At 41.9% G+C, this 21039-nt stretch overlaps 1 protein-coding gene across 16 annotated transcripts in view; it reads left to right on the plus strand.

Annotated features, from left to right (window-relative positions):
* The window catches only part of PYGL (glycogen phosphorylase L), a 91474-nt gene that overhangs the window by 36607 nt on the left and 33828 nt on the right, over positions 1–21039 (plus strand). Inside the window, exon 21 of one of the 16 annotated variants that reach the window (XM_037016018.2) lies at positions 13516–13764. The exons of 10 other annotated variants lie outside the window; for them this stretch is intronic. In XM_037016018.2, coding sequence (XP_036871913.1) covers positions 13516–13645 — 130 coding nt within the window. In that variant the 3' untranslated portion in view covers positions 13646–13764. Of the gene's footprint in view, positions 1–3171; positions 3251–7240; positions 7747–10835; positions 11083–13515; positions 13765–14396; positions 14458–21039 lie in introns of those variants that run through there. 5 more of the 16 variants (XM_073211274.1, XM_037016021.2, XM_037016025.2 and 2 more) reach the window with 5 other exon arrangements.

Raw genomic sequence — 21039 nt, forward strand, 5'->3', positions numbered from 1 at the left:
GTAGGATTGACTCCTGTTTCCTCTTATAGAGTATATGGCACTTGGGCAAGCCTCTAAAACTCCATTTCCTTCAGCTCTAAGTGGAGACAATGATACCAAACTCACAAAGTTGCCATGAGGAGTTAGAAGGATGACCAGTGTGAAAGATCTTATATGGAAGCCCTGTGTGACTCACAGCTGTTTTATAACATGTAATTGCCCCATTCTGGCCACAAGCCTTGGCTCACATTGTCCCTCCACTCTGTGTTTCCTAACTGTTTTCCCTCACTTCAAGAAAGTAGCTTAGATCTTAGCTCTCTGTAAGTCTTCACTGACCATATATGCACATAAGACTCTTCCTTTCCCTGAATTCTCCCTACCCTGAAATTATTGTTCCAGGCCCTCCCCTAACACTTAGCTTAGTCTCTTTGTAATAGAGTGGGAAAAGGGAACAAGCATTTGTTGAGTGCCCACTAGCAGCTGGGTACTTTACAATGATCATCTTGTATCATTGAATCTTTGAAGCAACCTTGTGCAGCAGGCAGTATTAACCACATTATATAGAAATGGGAAAATGCACCGAAGGGAAATAACGTAATAAAGTCATAACCAGCTAGTGGCAGGGGCTGAATCTGAACCCAAATCTGTCTGGCTCCAAAGCCCATGTTCTTTATCTACTATGTCATGCTGCCTTCCTATTTTGAGTAACAAAATTGATTCCAAAGTGATGCATGAAAATCCCTGTCTTTACATCCCCCATTAATTTCCTATCTCCCCAACTAGGCAAGAAACTTCTTGAGGGTAAGGACCCTTGCCCTTTGCTACATTTGTGTGTCTCACTCTCTATTCAGCAGTTAATGTTCAGAGTTATAGCACTCCACTGGTGATAACTACTGGTCATTAGGTGCTTACTCTGTGCCGGGCACAATTATAAGATGCTTTTCTCATTAATTCATTTAATCATCACATCAATCTTGTATAGACTATTAATATCCCCATTTTACAGATGAGGTGATTGAATCATTAAAAGCAATTAATCCAAGGTTACACAGCTGTTAAGTGACAGCCCTGGAAATCAAACCCAGAAAGTCTGACACCAGAGCCATGGTTCTTAAAGATGGCACAATACTAAAGGACCTCTGCTCTTCTAGACCACCAAAGTGCCTATTAAACTAAGGTTTTATGACAGTTTCAATTAAATCCCGAACTAAAATATTGGAAGATTTCCCACTTCTAGTAGTAGTATTGTTGCAAATCAAACCTTTTGCCAAAGACAATGAGAAAAGCTGGAAAAAATACTTTAAAACCCTTTCAGTGAAGGTTTCAGAGACCTACAGAAGCAGTGAGGTCTTGAGTGATCCAGATCCCAGAGAAGAGGGGAGCACAGAGATATAAGCCTGATGGTCACTGCAAGTCTTCTCCTTGAGATGCAGCTCCTGGTCAGAAGAAAGCAAGAAAATAGACGCAAAAAAATTCAGAGCAGATGACACAAATAGGAAAGAACATAGTAAGAGAGTAGATTTTGTTTTTTTTTATGATCAGTCTACTTTCAATGTTTTGAGAAATTGCCATACTGTTTTACCCTCAGTTGCATTTTATATTCCCACTCACAGTGCAGAAGGTAGCAGTTTCCCCTCATCCTTGCCCACACTTGTTTGCTCTTTTTTTTTTAAGTAGCCATTCTAATGGGTATGAGATAGTGAAGTTATTTATTTATTTATTTAGGTATCATTAATGTACAATTACTTGAACAACATTATGGTTACTAGACTCCCCCTATTATCAAGTCCCCCCCACGTACCCCATTACAGTCACTGTCCATCAGCATCGTAAGATGCTATAGAATCAGTACTTGTCTTCTCTGTATATACTGCCTTTCCCATTCCCCCACACTACATTATGTGTGCTAATCATAATGTACCTTTTTCCCCCTTATCCCTCCCTTCCCACCCATCCTCCCCAATCCCTTTCCCTTTGGTAACTGTTAGTCCAGTAAGAGAGTAGATTTAAACCTAAATATATCATATACTGCTTATAAGAGATATACATTAAATATAAGATTCAGAGTTTAGTCAAGGGATAGAAAATATATCAAGAGAGATATATTCAAAACAAAGGTATACTGGTCAAATACTATTCAAAACATATATTAATATCAGACAAAGTTGACTTTAAGTCAAGGATCATTATTAATCATAATAATGATATAGGGCTATTTCATGATGAAAAAAGGATCAATTCACATGGAAGATATAAAATTACGTCATTATTAGATGTACATTCCTAATAATATAACATCAAAAAAACTAAACAAAAATCGACAGAACTAAAATAGAAATAAACAATTCCACAGTCATGGTGAGATATTTTAATAGTCTTCTCTGAGAAACCAATAAAACAACTAGTCAAAAAAATCAGTAAGTACATAGAAGAATTGAACAACATGATTAATAACCTTGACCAAATTGACATATATAGAACACTGCATCAGAAACAGCAGAACACATTCTTTTCAAGCATATGGAACATTTACCAAAATTGACCGTATGTTGGGACTATAAAGCAAGTATGGAAAAATTTCAAAACCTGAAATCATACAGAGTATATTCTCAGATCAAGGAAGAACTGACAAACATAGCCAAATCCCCAATGTGTAGAAATTATGAAATAAACTTCTAAATAACTCATAGGTCAAAAACAAGTCATAATACTACAAAATAGTTTGAACTAAATGATAAAATTAAAATACATTTCAAAACGTATGAGATGTATCTGAAGTGTGGCTTAGGTGAGTATACCTTAATGCATAAATTAGGAAAGAGGAAATACTGAAAAGATATTATCCAAATAGCATCGCAAGGAATTTTTTAAATAACAACAAATTAAATCTAAAGAAAACAGAAGAAAGGGAATAATGAAGACTAGAAACAAATAAAATAAAATAGAAAGCATACAATATAGATAATCAACAAAGTCAAAGTTGATTCTTTGAGAGGACTGGTAAAATTAACTCTTGCTTTAAGCATTGGCTCTCCACCTGTTCCTCCCCCAACCCTTTCACCCTGAGGACAACCACTCCCATTGACTCAAGGCTTGGAGTCCCATATACATCAGGCCAAAGCTGGACTTTACCTTAAGTAACATCCTGTTCTGTTCTTTCCCCTTCCCTATTCTACAACACTCTGATCAAAGGACCTTGCAAGTTTTTTCTGAAGAGCACTCTCCTGATAAATCCTGCCATGGGTTCTGCTTCTAGGAGAACATGACCTAAAACTGAAATTAAGAAAACCTCAACTAATCAATCAAAATAAACGTAAATACCAAGTCCATGAGTTTGGAGACTCAGTATTAGAAAGATATAAATTCCCCCAAATTAATCTATAGACCCAGTGCAATGCCAATCAAAATCCCAGGACATTTTTTATAGAAATTGACGAGCATATTCCAAAATGTACATCAGAATACAAAGGATCAAAAATAGTCAAAACAGTCTTGAATAAGAATAAAACAGAAGAACTTAAATGGCCAGATACAAAGATACATTATAAAGCTATAGTAACTAAAAGAGTTTGTAGTGTTGATATGAGAATGGACAGACAAGGGAGAGAAGTGAGAATCTGCCAACAGATCCATATATATGGCACTGATATATAAAAGCGGCAGTACTGTAGAGTGATGGGGAAGATCCATTTAGTAAATGGTATTGGGCCAACTGGTTATCTGTATGGACTTCTACCTCCTACATATACAAAAACCCATACCTTTACATTATAGCTCTAAATGTAAAAGGTAAAACAGAATTTCTAGAAGACAGCATAGAAGAGCATCTTTAGAATCTTTGGGGGTAAGTAGAGTTTTATCAAATAGATCACTTTTATTAACAGTATTGACCATAAAAAATTGGTAAATTGATCCACATTAAATTTAGCAACATATCTTCATCATGAGATACATTAAAGGAGTAAAAAGGCAAAACAAAACAAGAAAATATATTTGCAATACAAATAATTTTATAGTGACTCATTCTATGAACTTCTAAAAATGAAAAGACGACATGATTTAAAGATGAGCAAAAGATATGAACAAGTATCTCACAAGAGATGATATCTGCATGAAAAAAATACCTAGCTTGATTACTCATCAGGGAAATTCAAATTAAAACCACAGTGACATATCAGTATGAGGGCAGGGATGTGATACAATGGGAACTCTCATACATAGTAGGTGGGAGAGTAAAGTGCTAAAGTCACCTTGGAAAACTTCTTGGCACTATAATTACATATAAGTGGTATATGTAGCATATACTGAATATATGCATACCTTATTATCCAGAAATTCCACTCCTATGGTATCCTCCACTCCCAGGATACATATATTTGCAGAATACATGCTTAAGAACAACAATGTTATTATCCCAAATAGAAAGCAACTTACGTGTTCATAAACAATAGAAAAGAACAATATATTGTAGTATATTTATACAATAAAATACCATCCAACAATGAAAAAGATCAAACTACAGCTACACATTATAGATAAAATCCCACAAATATATGTTGGTTGAAAAATAGAATATGTTCCTTTATAAGTAATATATAAAGTTCAAAAACAAAATTATATTGCTTAGAGATGCACACATGGGTGGTAACCCTATAAAGAAAAGCATGGTTATGATTGCTATAAAATTCAGGCTAAGGATTACAAATAGGGTGAGGTTTATTGGATTGGAAAATGACATATAGGAGACTTCTGGGGTGCTAGTATCCTAATTTCTAGTCTTAAATATTGGTTACATGGATGTTCAGTTTATAATTATTTGATAAATTTCAAAATTAATAAAATTCTAAAAATGATGCAAAACTGCATGGAAAGATTATAGTGAAATATATCTACAAGTCAGTACATTTATTAATCATTTAGTTACAGTAGTATGTTCAATTAATGGTTATCTTAAAATGAATAATTGTCTAAAATCAGTTGAAAATGTTTTATTTATTACATCTTAAATTACTCAACATTCAGTATTGTAGATTTTAGAAAGGATTCCTATAATTGAGTTGGAGCTTAGATAGTACAGGCATTTTCAAGAATATATGATTCTGTGAACTAGCTGTCCCAGGAATTAATGAGCTACCTTTTCCTGAGATAGTTAACAAATTCCAGATAATGATTTATTATACAAAAGATTCCAAAAGTAGACAGTTGGATTAAAGTACCCCTAAGATGCCTTCCAAAATTAATAATTTTAAAATTTGGGCCATGTATTTCCTCTAAGAATTCCACCTTTCTCTTTCTCTTCCTTCCTCTCTCCCTCTGCCCACCATTTGCTAACATTTATATGGAAGTATGACTGTAAGCAGTTTAGCATTAGGCATTATAAAATTAGGATAATCTACACAATAAACAAAAAAATTACATCTTGTTGCCCAATTATTTTCATGGAAAGATTGTCTTCTCTGTCTGGGATACCATGTAAAACTATTTGGCAGCTTCTTGAATTCTCTAGGGACTTTCTTATCATAAAACAATGAAATGTACATGGCCGGCATTCATAGGGTAAAAAATGACATATGAGACGTTTTTCACTTTAAAAAAGAATAATAATAATAAATAAACCTAAGACAAGTCTATGAAAAAACTATAAAAGAAAAAGAGATACAGTTAAGTGGGGGGAAGATTTGGCTTTTAATAAGCCACTCAATCTATTGGAAGAAAATAAAAGGACTACGAAAAGCCATTGTTCCCCCTTTAATAGCAACTGGCTAATAACCAGATTAGAATAACTTAGAAACATATCAAACTAGTTTAAAAAAGGAATATGGTTAATAAGCATAAGTGTGTGGAAACAGCCTACACTTTGACGTCTTGTGAAAATGAATCAGATACCTTTAGCAAGGGATAATTGATACTTGCAACCCACATGTTGGTAATTGGAGCTTCCAGGATAATAGCACCAACTGGTGATCCTTAAAAGTAATAAAAAGGAAATAACTCCCGTATCATATTTAAATACTACCTTTCCTAAGTAAGGGAACCTCCAAGTTTTGCATGTGAATTACCTGCATCAAAATAATCTGTGAAGCTTACTAATAATGCAAATTCCTGGGCCCCACACCAGACTTAACGTTAAAAGTCAGAATCTTGGGATCATAGGGGAGGGGTGTAAAAATATGCTTTTTTAACAAGCCCCCCCACACACATACACACACAGATTTATATGTACATGATAACTGAAAAACATTACCTTCTTCTGAAACCAGATTTTCATGACCTGATAATTTAAGAAAGCAAAGTATTACAGGAAGGGAGAGTGTTCTACAATCCATCATTAAGAATGTTCCAGAGGCCGACTAGGTTGTGTTGGTCAATACTCACTCTGAGAACAATTAGAAAATGTGTGTGAGATGGGGATATGCATATATGTATGTATATGTTTGAAGACATCTGAGGGCTACTAAGTCAGTGAGATTCTGTAGAGCCAACATAGAAAAAGCCAATAGACTTTGAGCTGCCTTTCCCCTGAAAGCAGTTAAAACTTCAAAAGCCACTGAAAGGCTTAGAAGTAGACAGAACGTTCTGCATTTTCATGAGACCAAAAGGACAAAGTAGAGTTCAGAGTCTGACAAGAAGGACTGCCCTAGTAAGTTTCTCAAGCTTTTTGTTGTGACCTTAATGGACTATACCTTGGCAGCAATGGTGAACCAGAAATAAACCAGCCTTCATAAAGGCTGAAGCCCAGCTTCAAATTAGTTCAATCCCTGATTGGATTAAGGTGATTTTCCCCCTTACTATAACTGCTTTTCAAGAGAAGAGTAATTCTGTCTGGAAGAAAATAATATTATCCCTAGTCTCAAATCATCTCTACAGTTTTCTATAAACAATGTCTAGCATTTTATCATAAGTAACTGCACATACAAAAAAGGCATAATGAGACTAAAACAATACAAAACAGCTAATAATAGAGATCTAGATACTAGAGTTATCATATGTGGACTTTAAATTAACTTAGAGTAAATAACAATAGTAAAATATTTATTAAAACGTTAATATTTAATTAAATATATTACACAGTGAACTATAATACATCAAAAGAAAATATTTAAATTAGAGCACAAAGAGAAAAATGTCTGGATAACCCAGAAAAGAATATTGGAGACATATAGAACATGGGAACAGATTTTAAATATACATGTAATTATAGTCCCAGAGAGAAGGTGCAGAATGGGGTAGGCACAGTATTTGAAGATATAATGACCAACAGTTTTCCCAAAACAGATGAACATCAAGCCACAGAGTTGAAATGTGCTATGAACCCCAAGCAGGATAAGTACTAAGAAACCCAAACCTAGAAAAATCAAAGTAGAGTAAAAATGCTGGGAAAAAAAATCTCAAAAATAGAAGGAAAAGTAAACATTACTTCAAAGGAGCAACAGTAAGACTGGCAGCTGACCTTCTAATGAAACAGTGAAAGCCAGAACAAAATGGATGCCATCCTCAAAGTGTTGAAGTAAAGTTACTGCCAACTTAGAACTGTATGCCTTGTGAAAATATCCTTCAAAAATGAAGATGAAATAAAGACTTTTTCAGATCACAACTGAGAGAATTCTTCACCAACACACAGGCAGAACAAAAGTCCCAGATGGAAGCACAGAAATGCTGGAAGTAATAAAGAACAAAGTAATCTAAATACTAACTTTATAATATAAGAATAATAATGTTTTATGGAGTGTGTAATGTAGAGTAAATTAAAATACATGATAGTAAGTATTCATATGTTGGGGGTGTAAATGTAATTAGAGTGTTCTAAGGTCATTGCATTATCCAGGAAGTGACATATTCATTTATTTGAGAATTTAGTTCAGATATACATCATTGTCAACACTGTGAAGGAGGTATGCAGAGAGAGATGAGAGCTTAGAGGGTTATCAAATAATGCTTGTTTTATTTCTATAAGTAATTAAGATTGTATATAGCAGGTGACTTGCTTTAAAGTGTTTTCATAACTCAGAGCCTGACCTGTGTTGCCAAGTAAAATGTAAGATATAATGCAAGAGAGTACAAGCTTCTAATGCACATCAAAATCACCTGATCCTATTCAAAGAGACTAATTTATAAAAACAGGATTCAAGAAACCTGTGTTTATAACAAGTGCTCCCTGAAGATTCTGATACAGGCAGTTCTCAGAACACTTTGAGAAACACTGATATTAATATTACATACAAAGAGCTAAAGAAAGCCAGTCCTGCTAAAACGTATGTGTAATTATATATATGTAATTATACATGTGTGGACAAAATGAGAGTTCCTGTGGCCAGGATTCTCACCTGGCCCGGGTTGACTAGCTCACTGCACACCCATGGGCAATACATGGCTGTTGACTCTATGTAAAGAGCTCCACCCAGTGCTCTGGGTGTGACACGGTGGTACAGCTGCAAGGCTGCAAGAGAGCAGAGCAGAGGCTGAAGTGGTGGCAGTGCCGAGGACAGAGGCCCAGAGGACGGCTGTGTGGGCAGAGAGGCCCACAGGATGGCTGTGTGGGATGACTGTCCAGAGAGGCCCAGAGGACAGCTGTGTGGGATGGCTGTGCAGAGGCCCAGAGGACTGCTGTGCAGACAGAGGCGCCCAGAGGCAAGGGGAGAGACCAGCTTGCTGCATGCAGACTTGCTCTGAGTGAACGGAATTTTAGTGACTGACCTGCCACCTGGAAGTAAAGTTGGGTATAACCCTTTCACCCCAAGAATGTTTTGCTGTCAATTTCTTTGGTCACGTTGAATCCATAGCGAACTCACCCGGGGCTGAAACCCATTGGCAAGACAACATGTAATAATACTTAAATATATTTAAATGTATTTCATAATGTATTCTTTCCCTCTCCTGTAATGAAAATTACTCCACAGTAACATTATCACTTTACAGTGAGGGCTATGTCAAAGGTAATTTTAACTCTTTCCCTAGTATTGATTTCATAACCTTGAGAAGCAGCTGTTATTTTATATTTAATAGAAAAAAGCTTGTTACACTATCAGAAACCATCTAAATTTGGGGGTGCTTTAGGTATCTGTGTGTTCATAGTGTGCATAATAGTCTCTTGACTGTTTTATTTTCCCAACTCAAGCCAAGAAATTACACCATGTAAGCATCTCATAGTACCTTTCTCTTCCATTACTTTTGTATTTGTTGCAACTCTCTATAAAGCAGTGGAAATTAGTACATATATGAAGCAGTGACTTGATACTCAAGTAAATCATACAAAATGCAACATCCAGTATGAGCATCTGATGAAAGCTCTGAACCCTCTAATTACAAAATAAACATAGACACAAATTTTGCACAGGATTTTTTGGGGTTCCCTTAGCCCTAAACTAAGAATCTTTCTCTTTAAAACTCAGTTGGGTTCTGGAATGGGCTTCAGTGTTACAGATAACCATAGAGCCAAACCCTCCCATGTGTTATAAACAAGACACACTGAGATGCCAGTTGTCTCTAGCCACTTGTGGGATGTAGAAGAACCAGAGAAGAAGAGTCCCTGTCTCCTAGTTCCATGCTGCTTCCCCTGCTCACCACTGCCTTTGATTGGGCACTATAGCCCCAAGGACTCACACAAGGACCCATCTTCAGACCTCACTCACCCTGTACTCAGAGAGTGGCCCCAGGGATGCACAGGGGTGGTACCACTTCTCGCCTTGGCCCACTCATAGACACAGCATCTGCAGTCAGTCCCTCCTCTGTGGGCATGCCCATAGAGTCCCTGAACCCTGGCAGCAAGGAAAGGCAAACACACATCATTACACCTCTAAAGCCAGGACCATCAAAAGCCCTCTGCTTACTGAAAAATCTTGGCAAACTACTGGTAACACATACCTCTGTAGTCAGCAGACAAGACATGAAAGTCACCGTGTCTTGCCAATGGGTTTCAGCCCCGGGCAAGTTCGCTGTGGATTCAATGTGACAAAAGAAATTGACAGCAAAACATTCTTGGGGTGAAAGGGTTATATCCACCTTTATTTCCAGGTGGCAGGTCAGTCACTAAAATCCCATTCACTCAGAGCAAGTCTGCTTACAGCAAGCCAGTCTCTGCCTCTGGGCCCCTCTGCCTGCACAGCCATCCTCTGGGCTTCTCTGCCTGCACAGCCTTCCCACACAGCCATCCTCTGGGCCTCTCTGCCACACAGCCATCCTGCACAGTCATCCTCTGGGCCTCTGCCACACAGTCGTCCCACACAGCCGTCCTCTGGGCCTCTCTGCCACACAGTCGTCCTGCACAGCCATCCTCTGGGCCTCTCTGCCTGCACAGCCTTCCCACACAGCCATTCTCTGGGCCTCTCTGCCACACAGCCATCCTCTGGGCCTCTCTGCCTGCACAGCCTTCCCACACAGCCATCCTCTGGGCCTCTCTGCCACACAGTCATCCCGCACAGCCGTCCTCTGGGCCTCTCTGCCATACAGTCGTCCCATACAGCCATCCTCTGGGCCTCTCTGCCTGCACAGCCGTCCCACACAGTCATCCTCTGGGCCTCTGTCCTTGGTGCTGCCACCACTCCAGCCTCTGCTCTGCTCTCCTGCAGCCTTGCAGCCCTGCCACCATGTCACACCCAGAGCACTGGGCAGAGCTCTTTATATAGAGTCAACAGCCATGTATTGCCCACAGGTGTGCAGTGAGCTAGTCAACCACGGGCAGGTGAGAATCCTGGCCACAGGAACTTTCATTTTATCCACACACCATCACTTGACATCTAGATGACAAAGGAGCTGTTACCACTTTAATTAGAAAATGTGAACAAGAAAAGGTGGTATAACCTCCTGAATACTTCCATAACCTCACTGAGGTGATTTAATAGGGGAAATATGTATTTCAGAAATGTGGTGTTTGACTTCAAACTTGAGAAGATTAGATTCAAGTGGAAAGAAACATAACAGCAGGCTGAGCAGGGCCACCCAGCCTGGGTCACACCCTGGTTGTGACACTCACCAGCCATGTGACCTTGGACAAGACACTTAACACTTAAATAGGTAAATATCCTGGAAAATGAAAAACAATACTGACTGCCTTCAGTATTGTTGGGAAGTTACTTGAGATGATGTATTAAAATATCTTGTTACTTAGTAATTATCTTTTTTAAGAGTTCGCTTGAGAATAAGGACACTACACAGAGTTTCAGTAGAAGCAATCAAATAATGGCAAGATATATTTATATTAAGTGTGAACAGATAAAAGGGTTTTGATCAGAAATAAAGATAAGTCAATTACATGAAACCACTGCTGAACTTCATGTAGATAAATGAGGAAAGAATAAGAAAACATAATTTTAAATGAAATGAATTACAATGATAGACAAAGAGAAGAGAGAGCAAAGGACAAAGATTTACTGTGCACTTTTAAAACTTTACTAAATCCTCACAATAATCCTGCAAGGTGAGTACTGTCCCCACTTTACATATAAAGAAACTGCGCTTTGAAGCATGTAAGTCCCTTGTTCATGGTCACCCAAATGCTGGAGGCAGAAGCAAGAGTTACATCTGGGTCCGCTCGAGTCCTAGCACTGCTCCCCCACCACAGCATAGGTTCAACATAGGCTGAATCTCACGAGGAACTTTTAAATACGAATTGACTAATAATGAGGAACTAAATGAAACTTTTAAATACCTATTTAAACTGCATTCCTTCCAAAAAAAGTTACTTAAGACACTGAGCATTTAAGCATGAAGGGTAATGGGAATAGTTAAGTAAAGATTATAAGTATATAGTCTAAATATAATGGAGAATGATTACGTTTTAAATTGGTAACTGATGACTGGAAGAATGTTAAATAGTATTAAGTAAAAGAACAACAAAATTGCAGTAGATATAATCAAAGTAATATAAACAGTTTATCTAGAGATATAAAGACTAGGTGGTAATGCAAATAAATGAAAATAGCTGTACTGAATGATTGAAGTGATGAATGAATGAATCAGTGGCAAAGAGGGGAAGCGAGGGAGGACAATTTAATAATGAATATTTAATTTTTAAAAGAACCTCTCCAAAGGAGAAAACAAAAGCCTAAGGAAGTTTGGTCAAGCTGGGAAATAATGACTGTGGCCCCCGATATCCAGAATCTGCCTGAGGGAAGAAGTCTCATCCTACCTTCCCCTCCCATCCCAAGTGCCACAAGAATGATCTGGCTACCTCTCACCCCTACACCTACACCTCTTCTCCTTGCTGTGCACATAGGGGACATACAATTCAGTTTTGCCAAGAGTGGGAGGGGAAAAAAACACATGTTCTCAGGGGGAAAAAATTCATGTTTCCACCATCTTCATGTGGGAAGTGCAAAGAGTTGGATGCGAGGCAGAAAACAAACCAAAAAAATAATAGACAACGTCCTCCCAGGCAAAACTGCATCCAGCCCACCACTACGCCACAGGAGTTGCTCTAAGAAGGCAGGAATCGGGGTTGGGGCACAGACAGGACAGGAGCTTCTTCCTGTCTGAATAGGGGAGGAGGATGAAGAAGGTGCTGGGGATTCTGTGCCCCACTAGTTCTGTTAAATCAGGAAAGAGCTCTGAGGTGGGAGCTGGTAAGGAGAGATGAGGTCCTGTGGTCAGTTGGGCAAGCAGCCCAGCCCTCTGAGAGAGAGAGATGACATAAGTGTGGGAGATGACCAACAGATGGCTGTCCAGCCGTCTCTGAGTCAGTATGGCTGAGTAGAAAGTCCACCTACTTTCTCACACGGGAGGATGCAGGGGCTGCCCCAACAAGCACATCATGCAGCAGGCTTGTGAGGAGAGCAGGGTGCCCACCATCCCATTTGCAAAACCTTTTATGGAGCTGAAGCCGCAGCCTGAATGACATCTAAAAAGCACTCATTCTGTGTCTTTATCCTATACTACAGAAAAGGTGGTTTCTTGCAGGAGTGACTTTTGCACTTAATATAATCTCTCACTGCATCCCCCAGCTCTCAGAAAAAGCAAACACAAAGTGTCTTCTATTCTGTCTAGTAATAAATTCATGAAAGTGTTTTGGGACACAGATGTTCATGTTTTAATACCCCATGGTGAACATAGGAAGAGAAGTTGGCTTGTAGGACATTGGGCCTCAGGCACCAAACCTACCCTGGGGAATTCTCAGTAGATAACCATACTGATTGCTGAGGAAGATCTGATTAGAGCCCAGAAGAGAATAAATGGAGGCATAAAATTTGTGCCTTGAGATATACCTTTACTAGCTTAAGTCTGTGAGGAGCTGCCCTGTAGGGGTGGTTAAAAAAAAAAAAAGCAAGAATTAGGAATTACAGTGACAAATTCAATAAAAATCACTATCATGCTACTAGTATCTGAACTCTTGCTTTTCTTTTTCAAGTTAGAGAAATAAATAACTAGGAGAAAGGGAAATGTTTTTTGGTGTCATAGCCTACTCAGTTTGTCAGAATGAGTGATGGATGGCTCCCCAATACTGCTAGTTCCTCTGAGTGAGTGCTGGACACCCAGATATCTGGTGCTTCTCAATATAAGCATTGATGAATTATTGATAATCCATCTCCTTTCTCTTCTACACAGCAAAACATTTCTAAGAATAATTATGGAAGCTAAGGAAAATAAGTTCCAGAAGAACTGGCTTTTCAGAACAAAGGATGCTGTAGTCATGCTCACTAAACTAAGATCTTCCTGTAACCTGTCCACTTTGTAATTAAGTGCAAGGTGAGGTGATGGAGAGAGACTCACAGCCTTAGAAGTACAAGGAACATGTTTTTCAAAACATACCAACATATTAATGAAAGACAAAGATTCAAAAAGCAGAGGATTCTTTAAAAACCATTTGAATTTTGTCTTAGAGCCAAGTTTCTTAAACTTTAGTGCATCATGGAGCCCTTCAAATGTGTGGTTAAAGCTATGGAGCCATTTCTCAGAGAAGTATACACACTTCAGATTTTATGTACAATCTTAGAGAGTTCATGGACCTTCTGGGGCTATTATGGATCCCAACTCCAGAGCCACTGTTTTCAACAAGGTTCCCTGTGACCTCACGTTTGTCCCCCTTTCAACTCAGTACTGCTGATAGCAAGCTGAGACTTCTGGGTAGGTGTCGCGTGCCCTGTCCTCGCCGGCAAGAACAGCATGCAACAACAGCAGGATTCTTCTGCAGAAAGCTTTATTCTTCAGCTCTTTGTGAAACAAATGAGTTGGGCAGGACCCAGAGGGGAAGGAGAGGCTTGCTTATATAGTTCTCATGCTCTGACCTGGTTGGTGCGGCTCCATATGCCTTATTAGCATAACCATTTGGTGGGTCTCATTGGTCCTTATGCCAAGGCGCAATTAGCATGTAGTTTAGTGGTGTGGGATGATTTGCCATTAGGAAGTTCGGGGCCTTCCGGCTGCCCTGCATTGGGCGCTATTTTCTGAGCGCGGCTGCCAACATCTCCCCCTTTTTTGTCTAACAGAAGCTCAAGGCGGAACTTGCCAGCAGAGGCGGAGACAGAGGCCTGACCTCCATCATACTTCCTGATGCCCCCTTTTTGGAGAGGGGTTCTGGGCATCTACCCCTATGCAGTCAGGCATGCCTCTCAGAGGGGTCCAAGACCTCTTGCAGTGCTTTGCCTTGCATCCTCTGGCTGGCGTTGGGACCGCTTGGTACAAAGGGTTTGGACCCTTTTTCTCAACCCTCTTGCACCATGAGCTTCTTAAAGAAAGCTGTGATTAAGCATTGAGGTACTCGGGCCTGGTGCAGTGCCACATGGGCTCAGGGTGCAAGAGCTACCTCAAGCTAAAGCCGAGCTTCCTTCTTAAGCATGTTGAGCCACACTTGGGGAGAGGCGCCAACGTCTATCGCCATTAGGGCTTGAGCAAGGATCACCTTGTCCTGCTTATGTTGGTTGCGGAGTCTGCATAACAACCAGAGTAAGAGCATGAGACCTCCAAGCAGGAACACGCCCATCCCAGCCATGCCCGCCCACTCCTTGACGTGGGAGAGAGCTCTGAGGAACCAGGAAGAAAGTCCTTCCGCTACGGAGATATCTAGACGGGTGGAGTTGATGTGGATAATTTCTCGCTGCAGCTCTTCTAGTGTCCCATCGAAGTCTTGGGACCAGTTTCCTGAAAGATACTGGGACAGGTCTCGTGACAGATTAGCTGCCCGTGTAAAATTTTTATATTGAATGCTAGTGATGCAGAGGGTACGATATTTCCGCTCACATCCCAATTGGGCCATTTGCCAGAGCACCTCTATTTGTTCCTCCACGAGATCTATGCGTTGATTGAGGATCATTATTCCTCCTTTCAGTTTGCCATCAAGTGTGGACTGTTGGTCCAGGGCAGAAGCTACTGAGGCTGCAAGGTTATTGAGCTCTGTAGCCGATTTGATGGAGGTGTCTAAAGCTATACCAGCGGCGGTGGCTGCGACCGCGGTCGCGGAGATCAGGAGCACTATGGCGGCTGTAACACCGAAATCACGCCTTTCTCGAAACAGAGTCATGGTGTTAGGGGCGTCTACGGGAACAGGGACCCAACGGGGGATGCGGACTACCAAAGCATTGGTAAAGTTACGCGCATCCCAACACTGAGACAGAAAGCAGGTTTCATTGGAGCAGGAGTCAAAGCTACTATTGGATAAGATAAACAGAAATGGGGGGTATACGCATACTGGAGAAGGTGGAAAAAGGGAATTAGGTGACTCTGGACCTGATTTTGCTGAACACGTGTAGTTCTCGTTGTTATGGGTCATGATCATGTTCCAGTGTGCGCGCATGTGGTTATTCTCGCACCAAAAGGTGATATTTTTTACACCGATTCCCCCACCCTGGAGGGCGGAAAAGGGGGAGAGGTCGGTACACGAGCCATTGACTCCACACAGCATCCATTTATGGAAGGGGTTCATGCTCAGCTGCTGACGAAACTCGCCTTCGAGCACCTTTACTGGCCACCAAGCCTCATTGGCTGGCCGTCCCTCCATATCTGGGGAGATGGTAAACTCCTGCCTCTCAGTTGCCCACGTTACTACAGTTGACTGACAGTCAGTCCAGGGCCACAGCTCTCCCTCATAGTCGCCCACACAATGGGAGGCATATTTGGGTTGACGAGGCCTGTCGGTGGAATTGTTCCTGGGAGAGTGTACAAATGTGCCATTGATCCAGAGAACCATCTGGTGGATAGTCATGTTCTTATAGGGCGGGCTCCCTTCCTTATTAGGCCCTTCAAATTTAGCTGACATAACGGGGAGGCTACTGGCCTCTAGAATTATGTCACTGAACCATCCGTATTTCCTCCGTTTCAGGGAGATACAGCCAGCTAGATTCTGAGTGGTGAAGCATAATGACCCATTAGTTACGAAGGATCGGTTTTCTCCCAGGGGAGCTACTAGGGTGTCTTTAACTAAGTAGGGCAAGTTCATACTAGCATTGGTAGTGAAAAAGCGCGGAAAAACGGCTGCATTGAAACGGACAGGCATAGGCTTAGGAAAGGCAGACAGGATTCCCCATCTCAATACTCCCTGAGTCGGGGTCTCCAGTGTCAGGAGCAGGGTCAGGAGGTATAGCGAAGTCATCTCCTTTGTTTAGGACTTTCCTCGTTAGGCGCTCCGGGATCCAGAAGGGATTTTCTTCACCCTGGGGGAAAACACACACAGCTCCCCTGGATCTGATTATGATTGGATCCGGGCCCTTCCATTGGTTAGATAACACGTCCTTCCATTTTACTAGTTCTTGTGGGTCTTTTGGCCACTGATTATGGCGATCCGCTGCTGTATGGCCTTGAGCATCCAGATTCAAAAAATTTATAGTGAAAAGTGCTAGGGCTATGGCAGTTTTTGGTGTGGGGGGTATATCTTCAATTCCCCCTTTTTGTTTAAGTAAATAGGATTTGAGCGTGCGGTTCGCGCGTTCCACAATCCCTTGACCCTGTGGGTTGTAGGGAAGGCCAGTGATATGTTTTATCCCCATGTGATGACAAAATTGAGCAAATTTTGTAGAGGTATAGGCTGGGCCATTGTCTGTTTTCAGAATCTGTGGTAACCCCCATGCGCTCCAAGCCTCAAGGCAGTGCTGGATGACATGGGAAGCTTTCTCTCCTGACAATGGGGAGGCAAAGATGACTCCTGAACAAGTATCCACGGATACATGTACATATTTCAGTTTCCCAAAAGACGAAATATGCGTCACATCCATTTGCCAAACTTGTAAAGGCCTAATACCTCTGGGGTTGATCCCAACATGAGGTGTGGGAAGGAAGCTGCAGCAATGTTGGCAGCTAAGGACAATGTTCCTAGCTTCGGCCCTGGTTATGCTAAACCGCTTGCGCAGTGTTTCGGCAGTGACATGAAATTGTGTATGGAATTTTGAAGCTGTGGTGATAGGGTCTAGCAGGGGAAAAGGTATATTTCTGGTTGCGAGGTCTGCCAGGTGGTTGCCTTGGGTCATAGGCCCGGGAAGGCCTGAATGTGCTCTGATGTGAGTTATATACAAAGGAGATTGCCTATGAAGTAGTGCTGATTGTATCTGTTTGAACAAAGTGGCTACTGGGCTGGACGCTTTGATTAGCCCGGCCACTTCTAGAGATTGGACTGCATTAACTACATAACAGGAGTCAGACACAATATTTAAAGGTTCAGGAAAGATTTGTAGGACCTCTAAGACTATGCGACATTCCACTATTTGTGGAGTGTCAGGCGTGTAGCCTTTTGTCACAACTTTGCCATCATGGACATAGGCACCTGTGCCTGTCTTAGACCCGTCCGTGTAAACTGTTTTTCCATGAGGCAGCGGGGTTAGGCTAGTGACCCGAGGAAATACTAGGAGATGATTTTTGGCGAAGTTGATGAGGGGATGTTTAGGGAAATGATTATCAAAGGTTCCTGAGAAACTGTAAGCAAGTATGGCCCAATCATCGTTCATAGCACATAATACTTGTATCTGTTCTACGCTGTAAGGGGTTATAATTTTAGCTGGAGCCTCTCCGAAATGTGTCATGGAGGTTTTTACTCCTCTCAAAGCAAGTTTGGCCACGGCTGCCGGATAGTACTCTATTGTCCTAGCCTGAGAGGCTTGGGGATGGATCCAGATCAGTGGGCCGTGCTGCCATAAAACTGCTGTTGGCAGCTCCGGGGTGGGAAGCACACACAACTCAAAGGGTTCATTCGATTGCACTCTATTTAATTGTGCTGTCATCAAAGCCTGTTCTACTTTGCGAATGGCTTGTAATGCCTCAGGTGTGAGGGAGCGCGGTGACGTTAGTTGTGGGTCTCCTTCTAGGGTTTTAAATAGTGGAGTCAATTCAGTGGTGGGTATCTTTAAGTATGGGCGCAACCAATTAATATCCCCTAGGAGTTTTTGGAAGTCATTCAAATTTCGCAATTGATTATGTCTTATCTCAAGCTTTTGGGGGCAAATTACATCTGTGTAAATGGTTGCTCCTAGGAATTTGCTAACACTAGATTTTTGGACCTTCTCGCTTGCTATATTCAGTCTCCAATTTTCTAGGGATCTAGTGAGATCTATATATGCTTCTTCTATTTCTGCTGGTTGTGGGGAGCAAAGAAGGATGTCATCCATGTAATGGATGATCTTTAGCGTGGGATAGGTCTTACGAATTGGGTCTAGCGCTCGCTGAACGTACAGTTGACATATGGTGGGGCTATTTGCCATTCCTTGAGGGAGGACCTTCCACTGAAATCTGGCATCGGGTTGTTCATGGTTAATAGCTGGCAAAGTAAAAGCAAATCTTTCCCTGTCCTTGGAGCTTAGAGGTATAGAAAAGAAACAATCTTTAATATCTATTATGAGCACTTTCCATTCTTTGGGTAAGGCAGAGAGGAGTGGCAGTCCCCGTTGTACGGGTCCAAGCATTCTCATTTGAGCATTTACTGCTCTCAGATCATGAAGCAACCTCCATGATCCTGACTTTTTCCTGATTACAAATATGGGTGTGTTCCATGGGGACACAGAGGGTTCTAGGTGTCCCACTTGGAGCTGCTCTTGCACTAAGCAATGAGCTGCTTCTAATTTTTCAGAGGATAGGGGCCACTGAGGAACCCATACGGCCTCCTCTGTGAGCCAAGGTATGGGCATGGCATCTTCAATGGCCCCTATGAAAAACCCAGGCCGTGACGGTCATTCTTTACTTTGGGCAGGATGGGCTCTATGTGTCCCTGTTGGTGTTTCCCCAGCCCCTTGCCAGGGATGTATCCCATGTCCATCATCATGCCTTGGGCGGGGGTGGAGTATTCATTAATGAGTTTGAGGCCTAAGTCTCTCATGACATCCCTCCCCCATAAATTGACCGGTAGAGGGAGTACATAAGGGGTGACTGTACCCTCTTGTCCTTCAGGGGCTCGCCATTTCAATGGTTTGGCACTAATTGAAGGGCTTGACTCATATCCTAAACCTTGTAATGAATGTGAGGATTGGGTCACAAGCCACTTGGAGGGCCACCAGGTTGCAGAGATAATACTTTTATCTGCTCCAGTGTCTAGGATTCCCTCAAAGCTCTTTCCCTCTATTTGAAGAGTTAATTTTGGTCTGTCTGCTAAATCTAATACTATGAAGGCTGAATCCCAGTCAGAGGAGCCGAAGCCCCTTTCTCCCCTCTCCGTGTTGGTAGCAGGATAATTGGCGTGGAGACTAGGTAAAACTAAGAGCTGGGCTATGCGGTCTCCCGGGGATATAGGATAGATTCCTCTGGGAGCCGAACACATGATTTTTACTTGTCCTTCATAATCTTGATCTATAACTCCGGGATGAACTACCAGGCCTTTCAATGCAGCAGAAGAGCGCCCTAGGAGTAACCCAATGGTATTTGGTGGTAGGGGGCCTTTAAAGTCTGAAGGGATAGGCTGAACTCCCATCTGTGGAGTCAACACTATTCTGGTGGTGGCACGGATGTCCAATCCCGCGGAACCTGAAGTGGCTCTCCTTGGGGGGCCTGGTTGTTCCCGAATGACACTTGCGTGCTGGTTGCCCCATATATTTGCGGGCCCTGGTGACGGGGGCCCCTCTGGGCGTTTTTTGGCAGTTCTAAGGGTTTCCCTTCTATATCTTTAATAGACCGGCACTCATTAGCCCAATGCCTGCCTTTCTTACACTTAGGGCACAACCCAGGGGTCTTTTGGGTTGTTTGTTCTGAAGCTGGGCTCCTACACTCTCTCTTTATATGTCCTAATTTCCCGCATTGAAAGCATTTGATACTTCTGTTAGTGATCCTGGCTTGTTTGTGGCTCTGTAATATGGCCGCGGCTAGGCCCGCATTGGTGAGTGGCCCTCCTATTTCTCTACAGGCTTTCAACCAGGCATGTATCCCTTTTTGTTTCCAGGGTGTTATCGCCTGTCTGCATTCCTTGGTACATTGTTCAAATACTAATTGCTCCACTAGGGGCATTGCTTGTTCCTGATCTCCAAATATTCTGCCTGCGGCCTCCATCATACGAGCGACAAAGTCAGAAAATGGCTCGCTCAGCCCCTGAATAATTTTTGTCAAATTGCCTGATACTTCTCCTTTGTTGGTGAGGGCTTTCCATGCCTTGGCGGCGCACGTGTTTATTTGTGCGTATACCTGTAAGGGGAAGGCAGTCTGGTTGGCTACCCACTGTCCTTGGCCCGTCAGCATATCATATGACCACGCAGGCTGTCCTTCGGCCGCGTTTGCGCATGCCTGGGTCATGCTGATATCATGCCACAATGCCTTCCATTCTATGTATTGCCCCATACTAGAAAGGCATGCCTTAGTTACATATTGCCAGTCTGCGGGTGTCATGGCTGTCTCTGTTAATCTCTCAACTTGTGCTATGGTATAGTTAGCACTGACTCCATAAGCCCGAACAGATTCTGCTAACTCCTTAACTTGTTTATGGCTCAGGGGCTGGTGAGAGCGTACGCCATTATCCTCAAATACAGGAAACATTTGTCTAATTGCCTGAAGAGTATCTGGGTGGCAAAAGGAGAGTGCGCCACTCACGTAAGGTGGCGGGGCAACGGGCGTCAGGGGACACCCTGCTTTCATTTTTTCCTTGGTCCGCTTTTCAACTTTGCTGGTTCCCTTACTTCTGCACTCTGCGGTTTTATTCTCTTCCCCTTCCTCTGTGGACGTTAATTCCTCTTC

The sequence above is a fragment of the Manis javanica genome, chromosome 8, assembly GCF_040802235.1.
Source record: "Manis javanica isolate MJ-LG chromosome 8, MJ_LKY, whole genome shotgun sequence".
In the NCBI taxonomy this organism is placed as follows: Eukaryota; Metazoa; Chordata; class Mammalia; order Pholidota; family Manidae; genus Manis; species Manis javanica.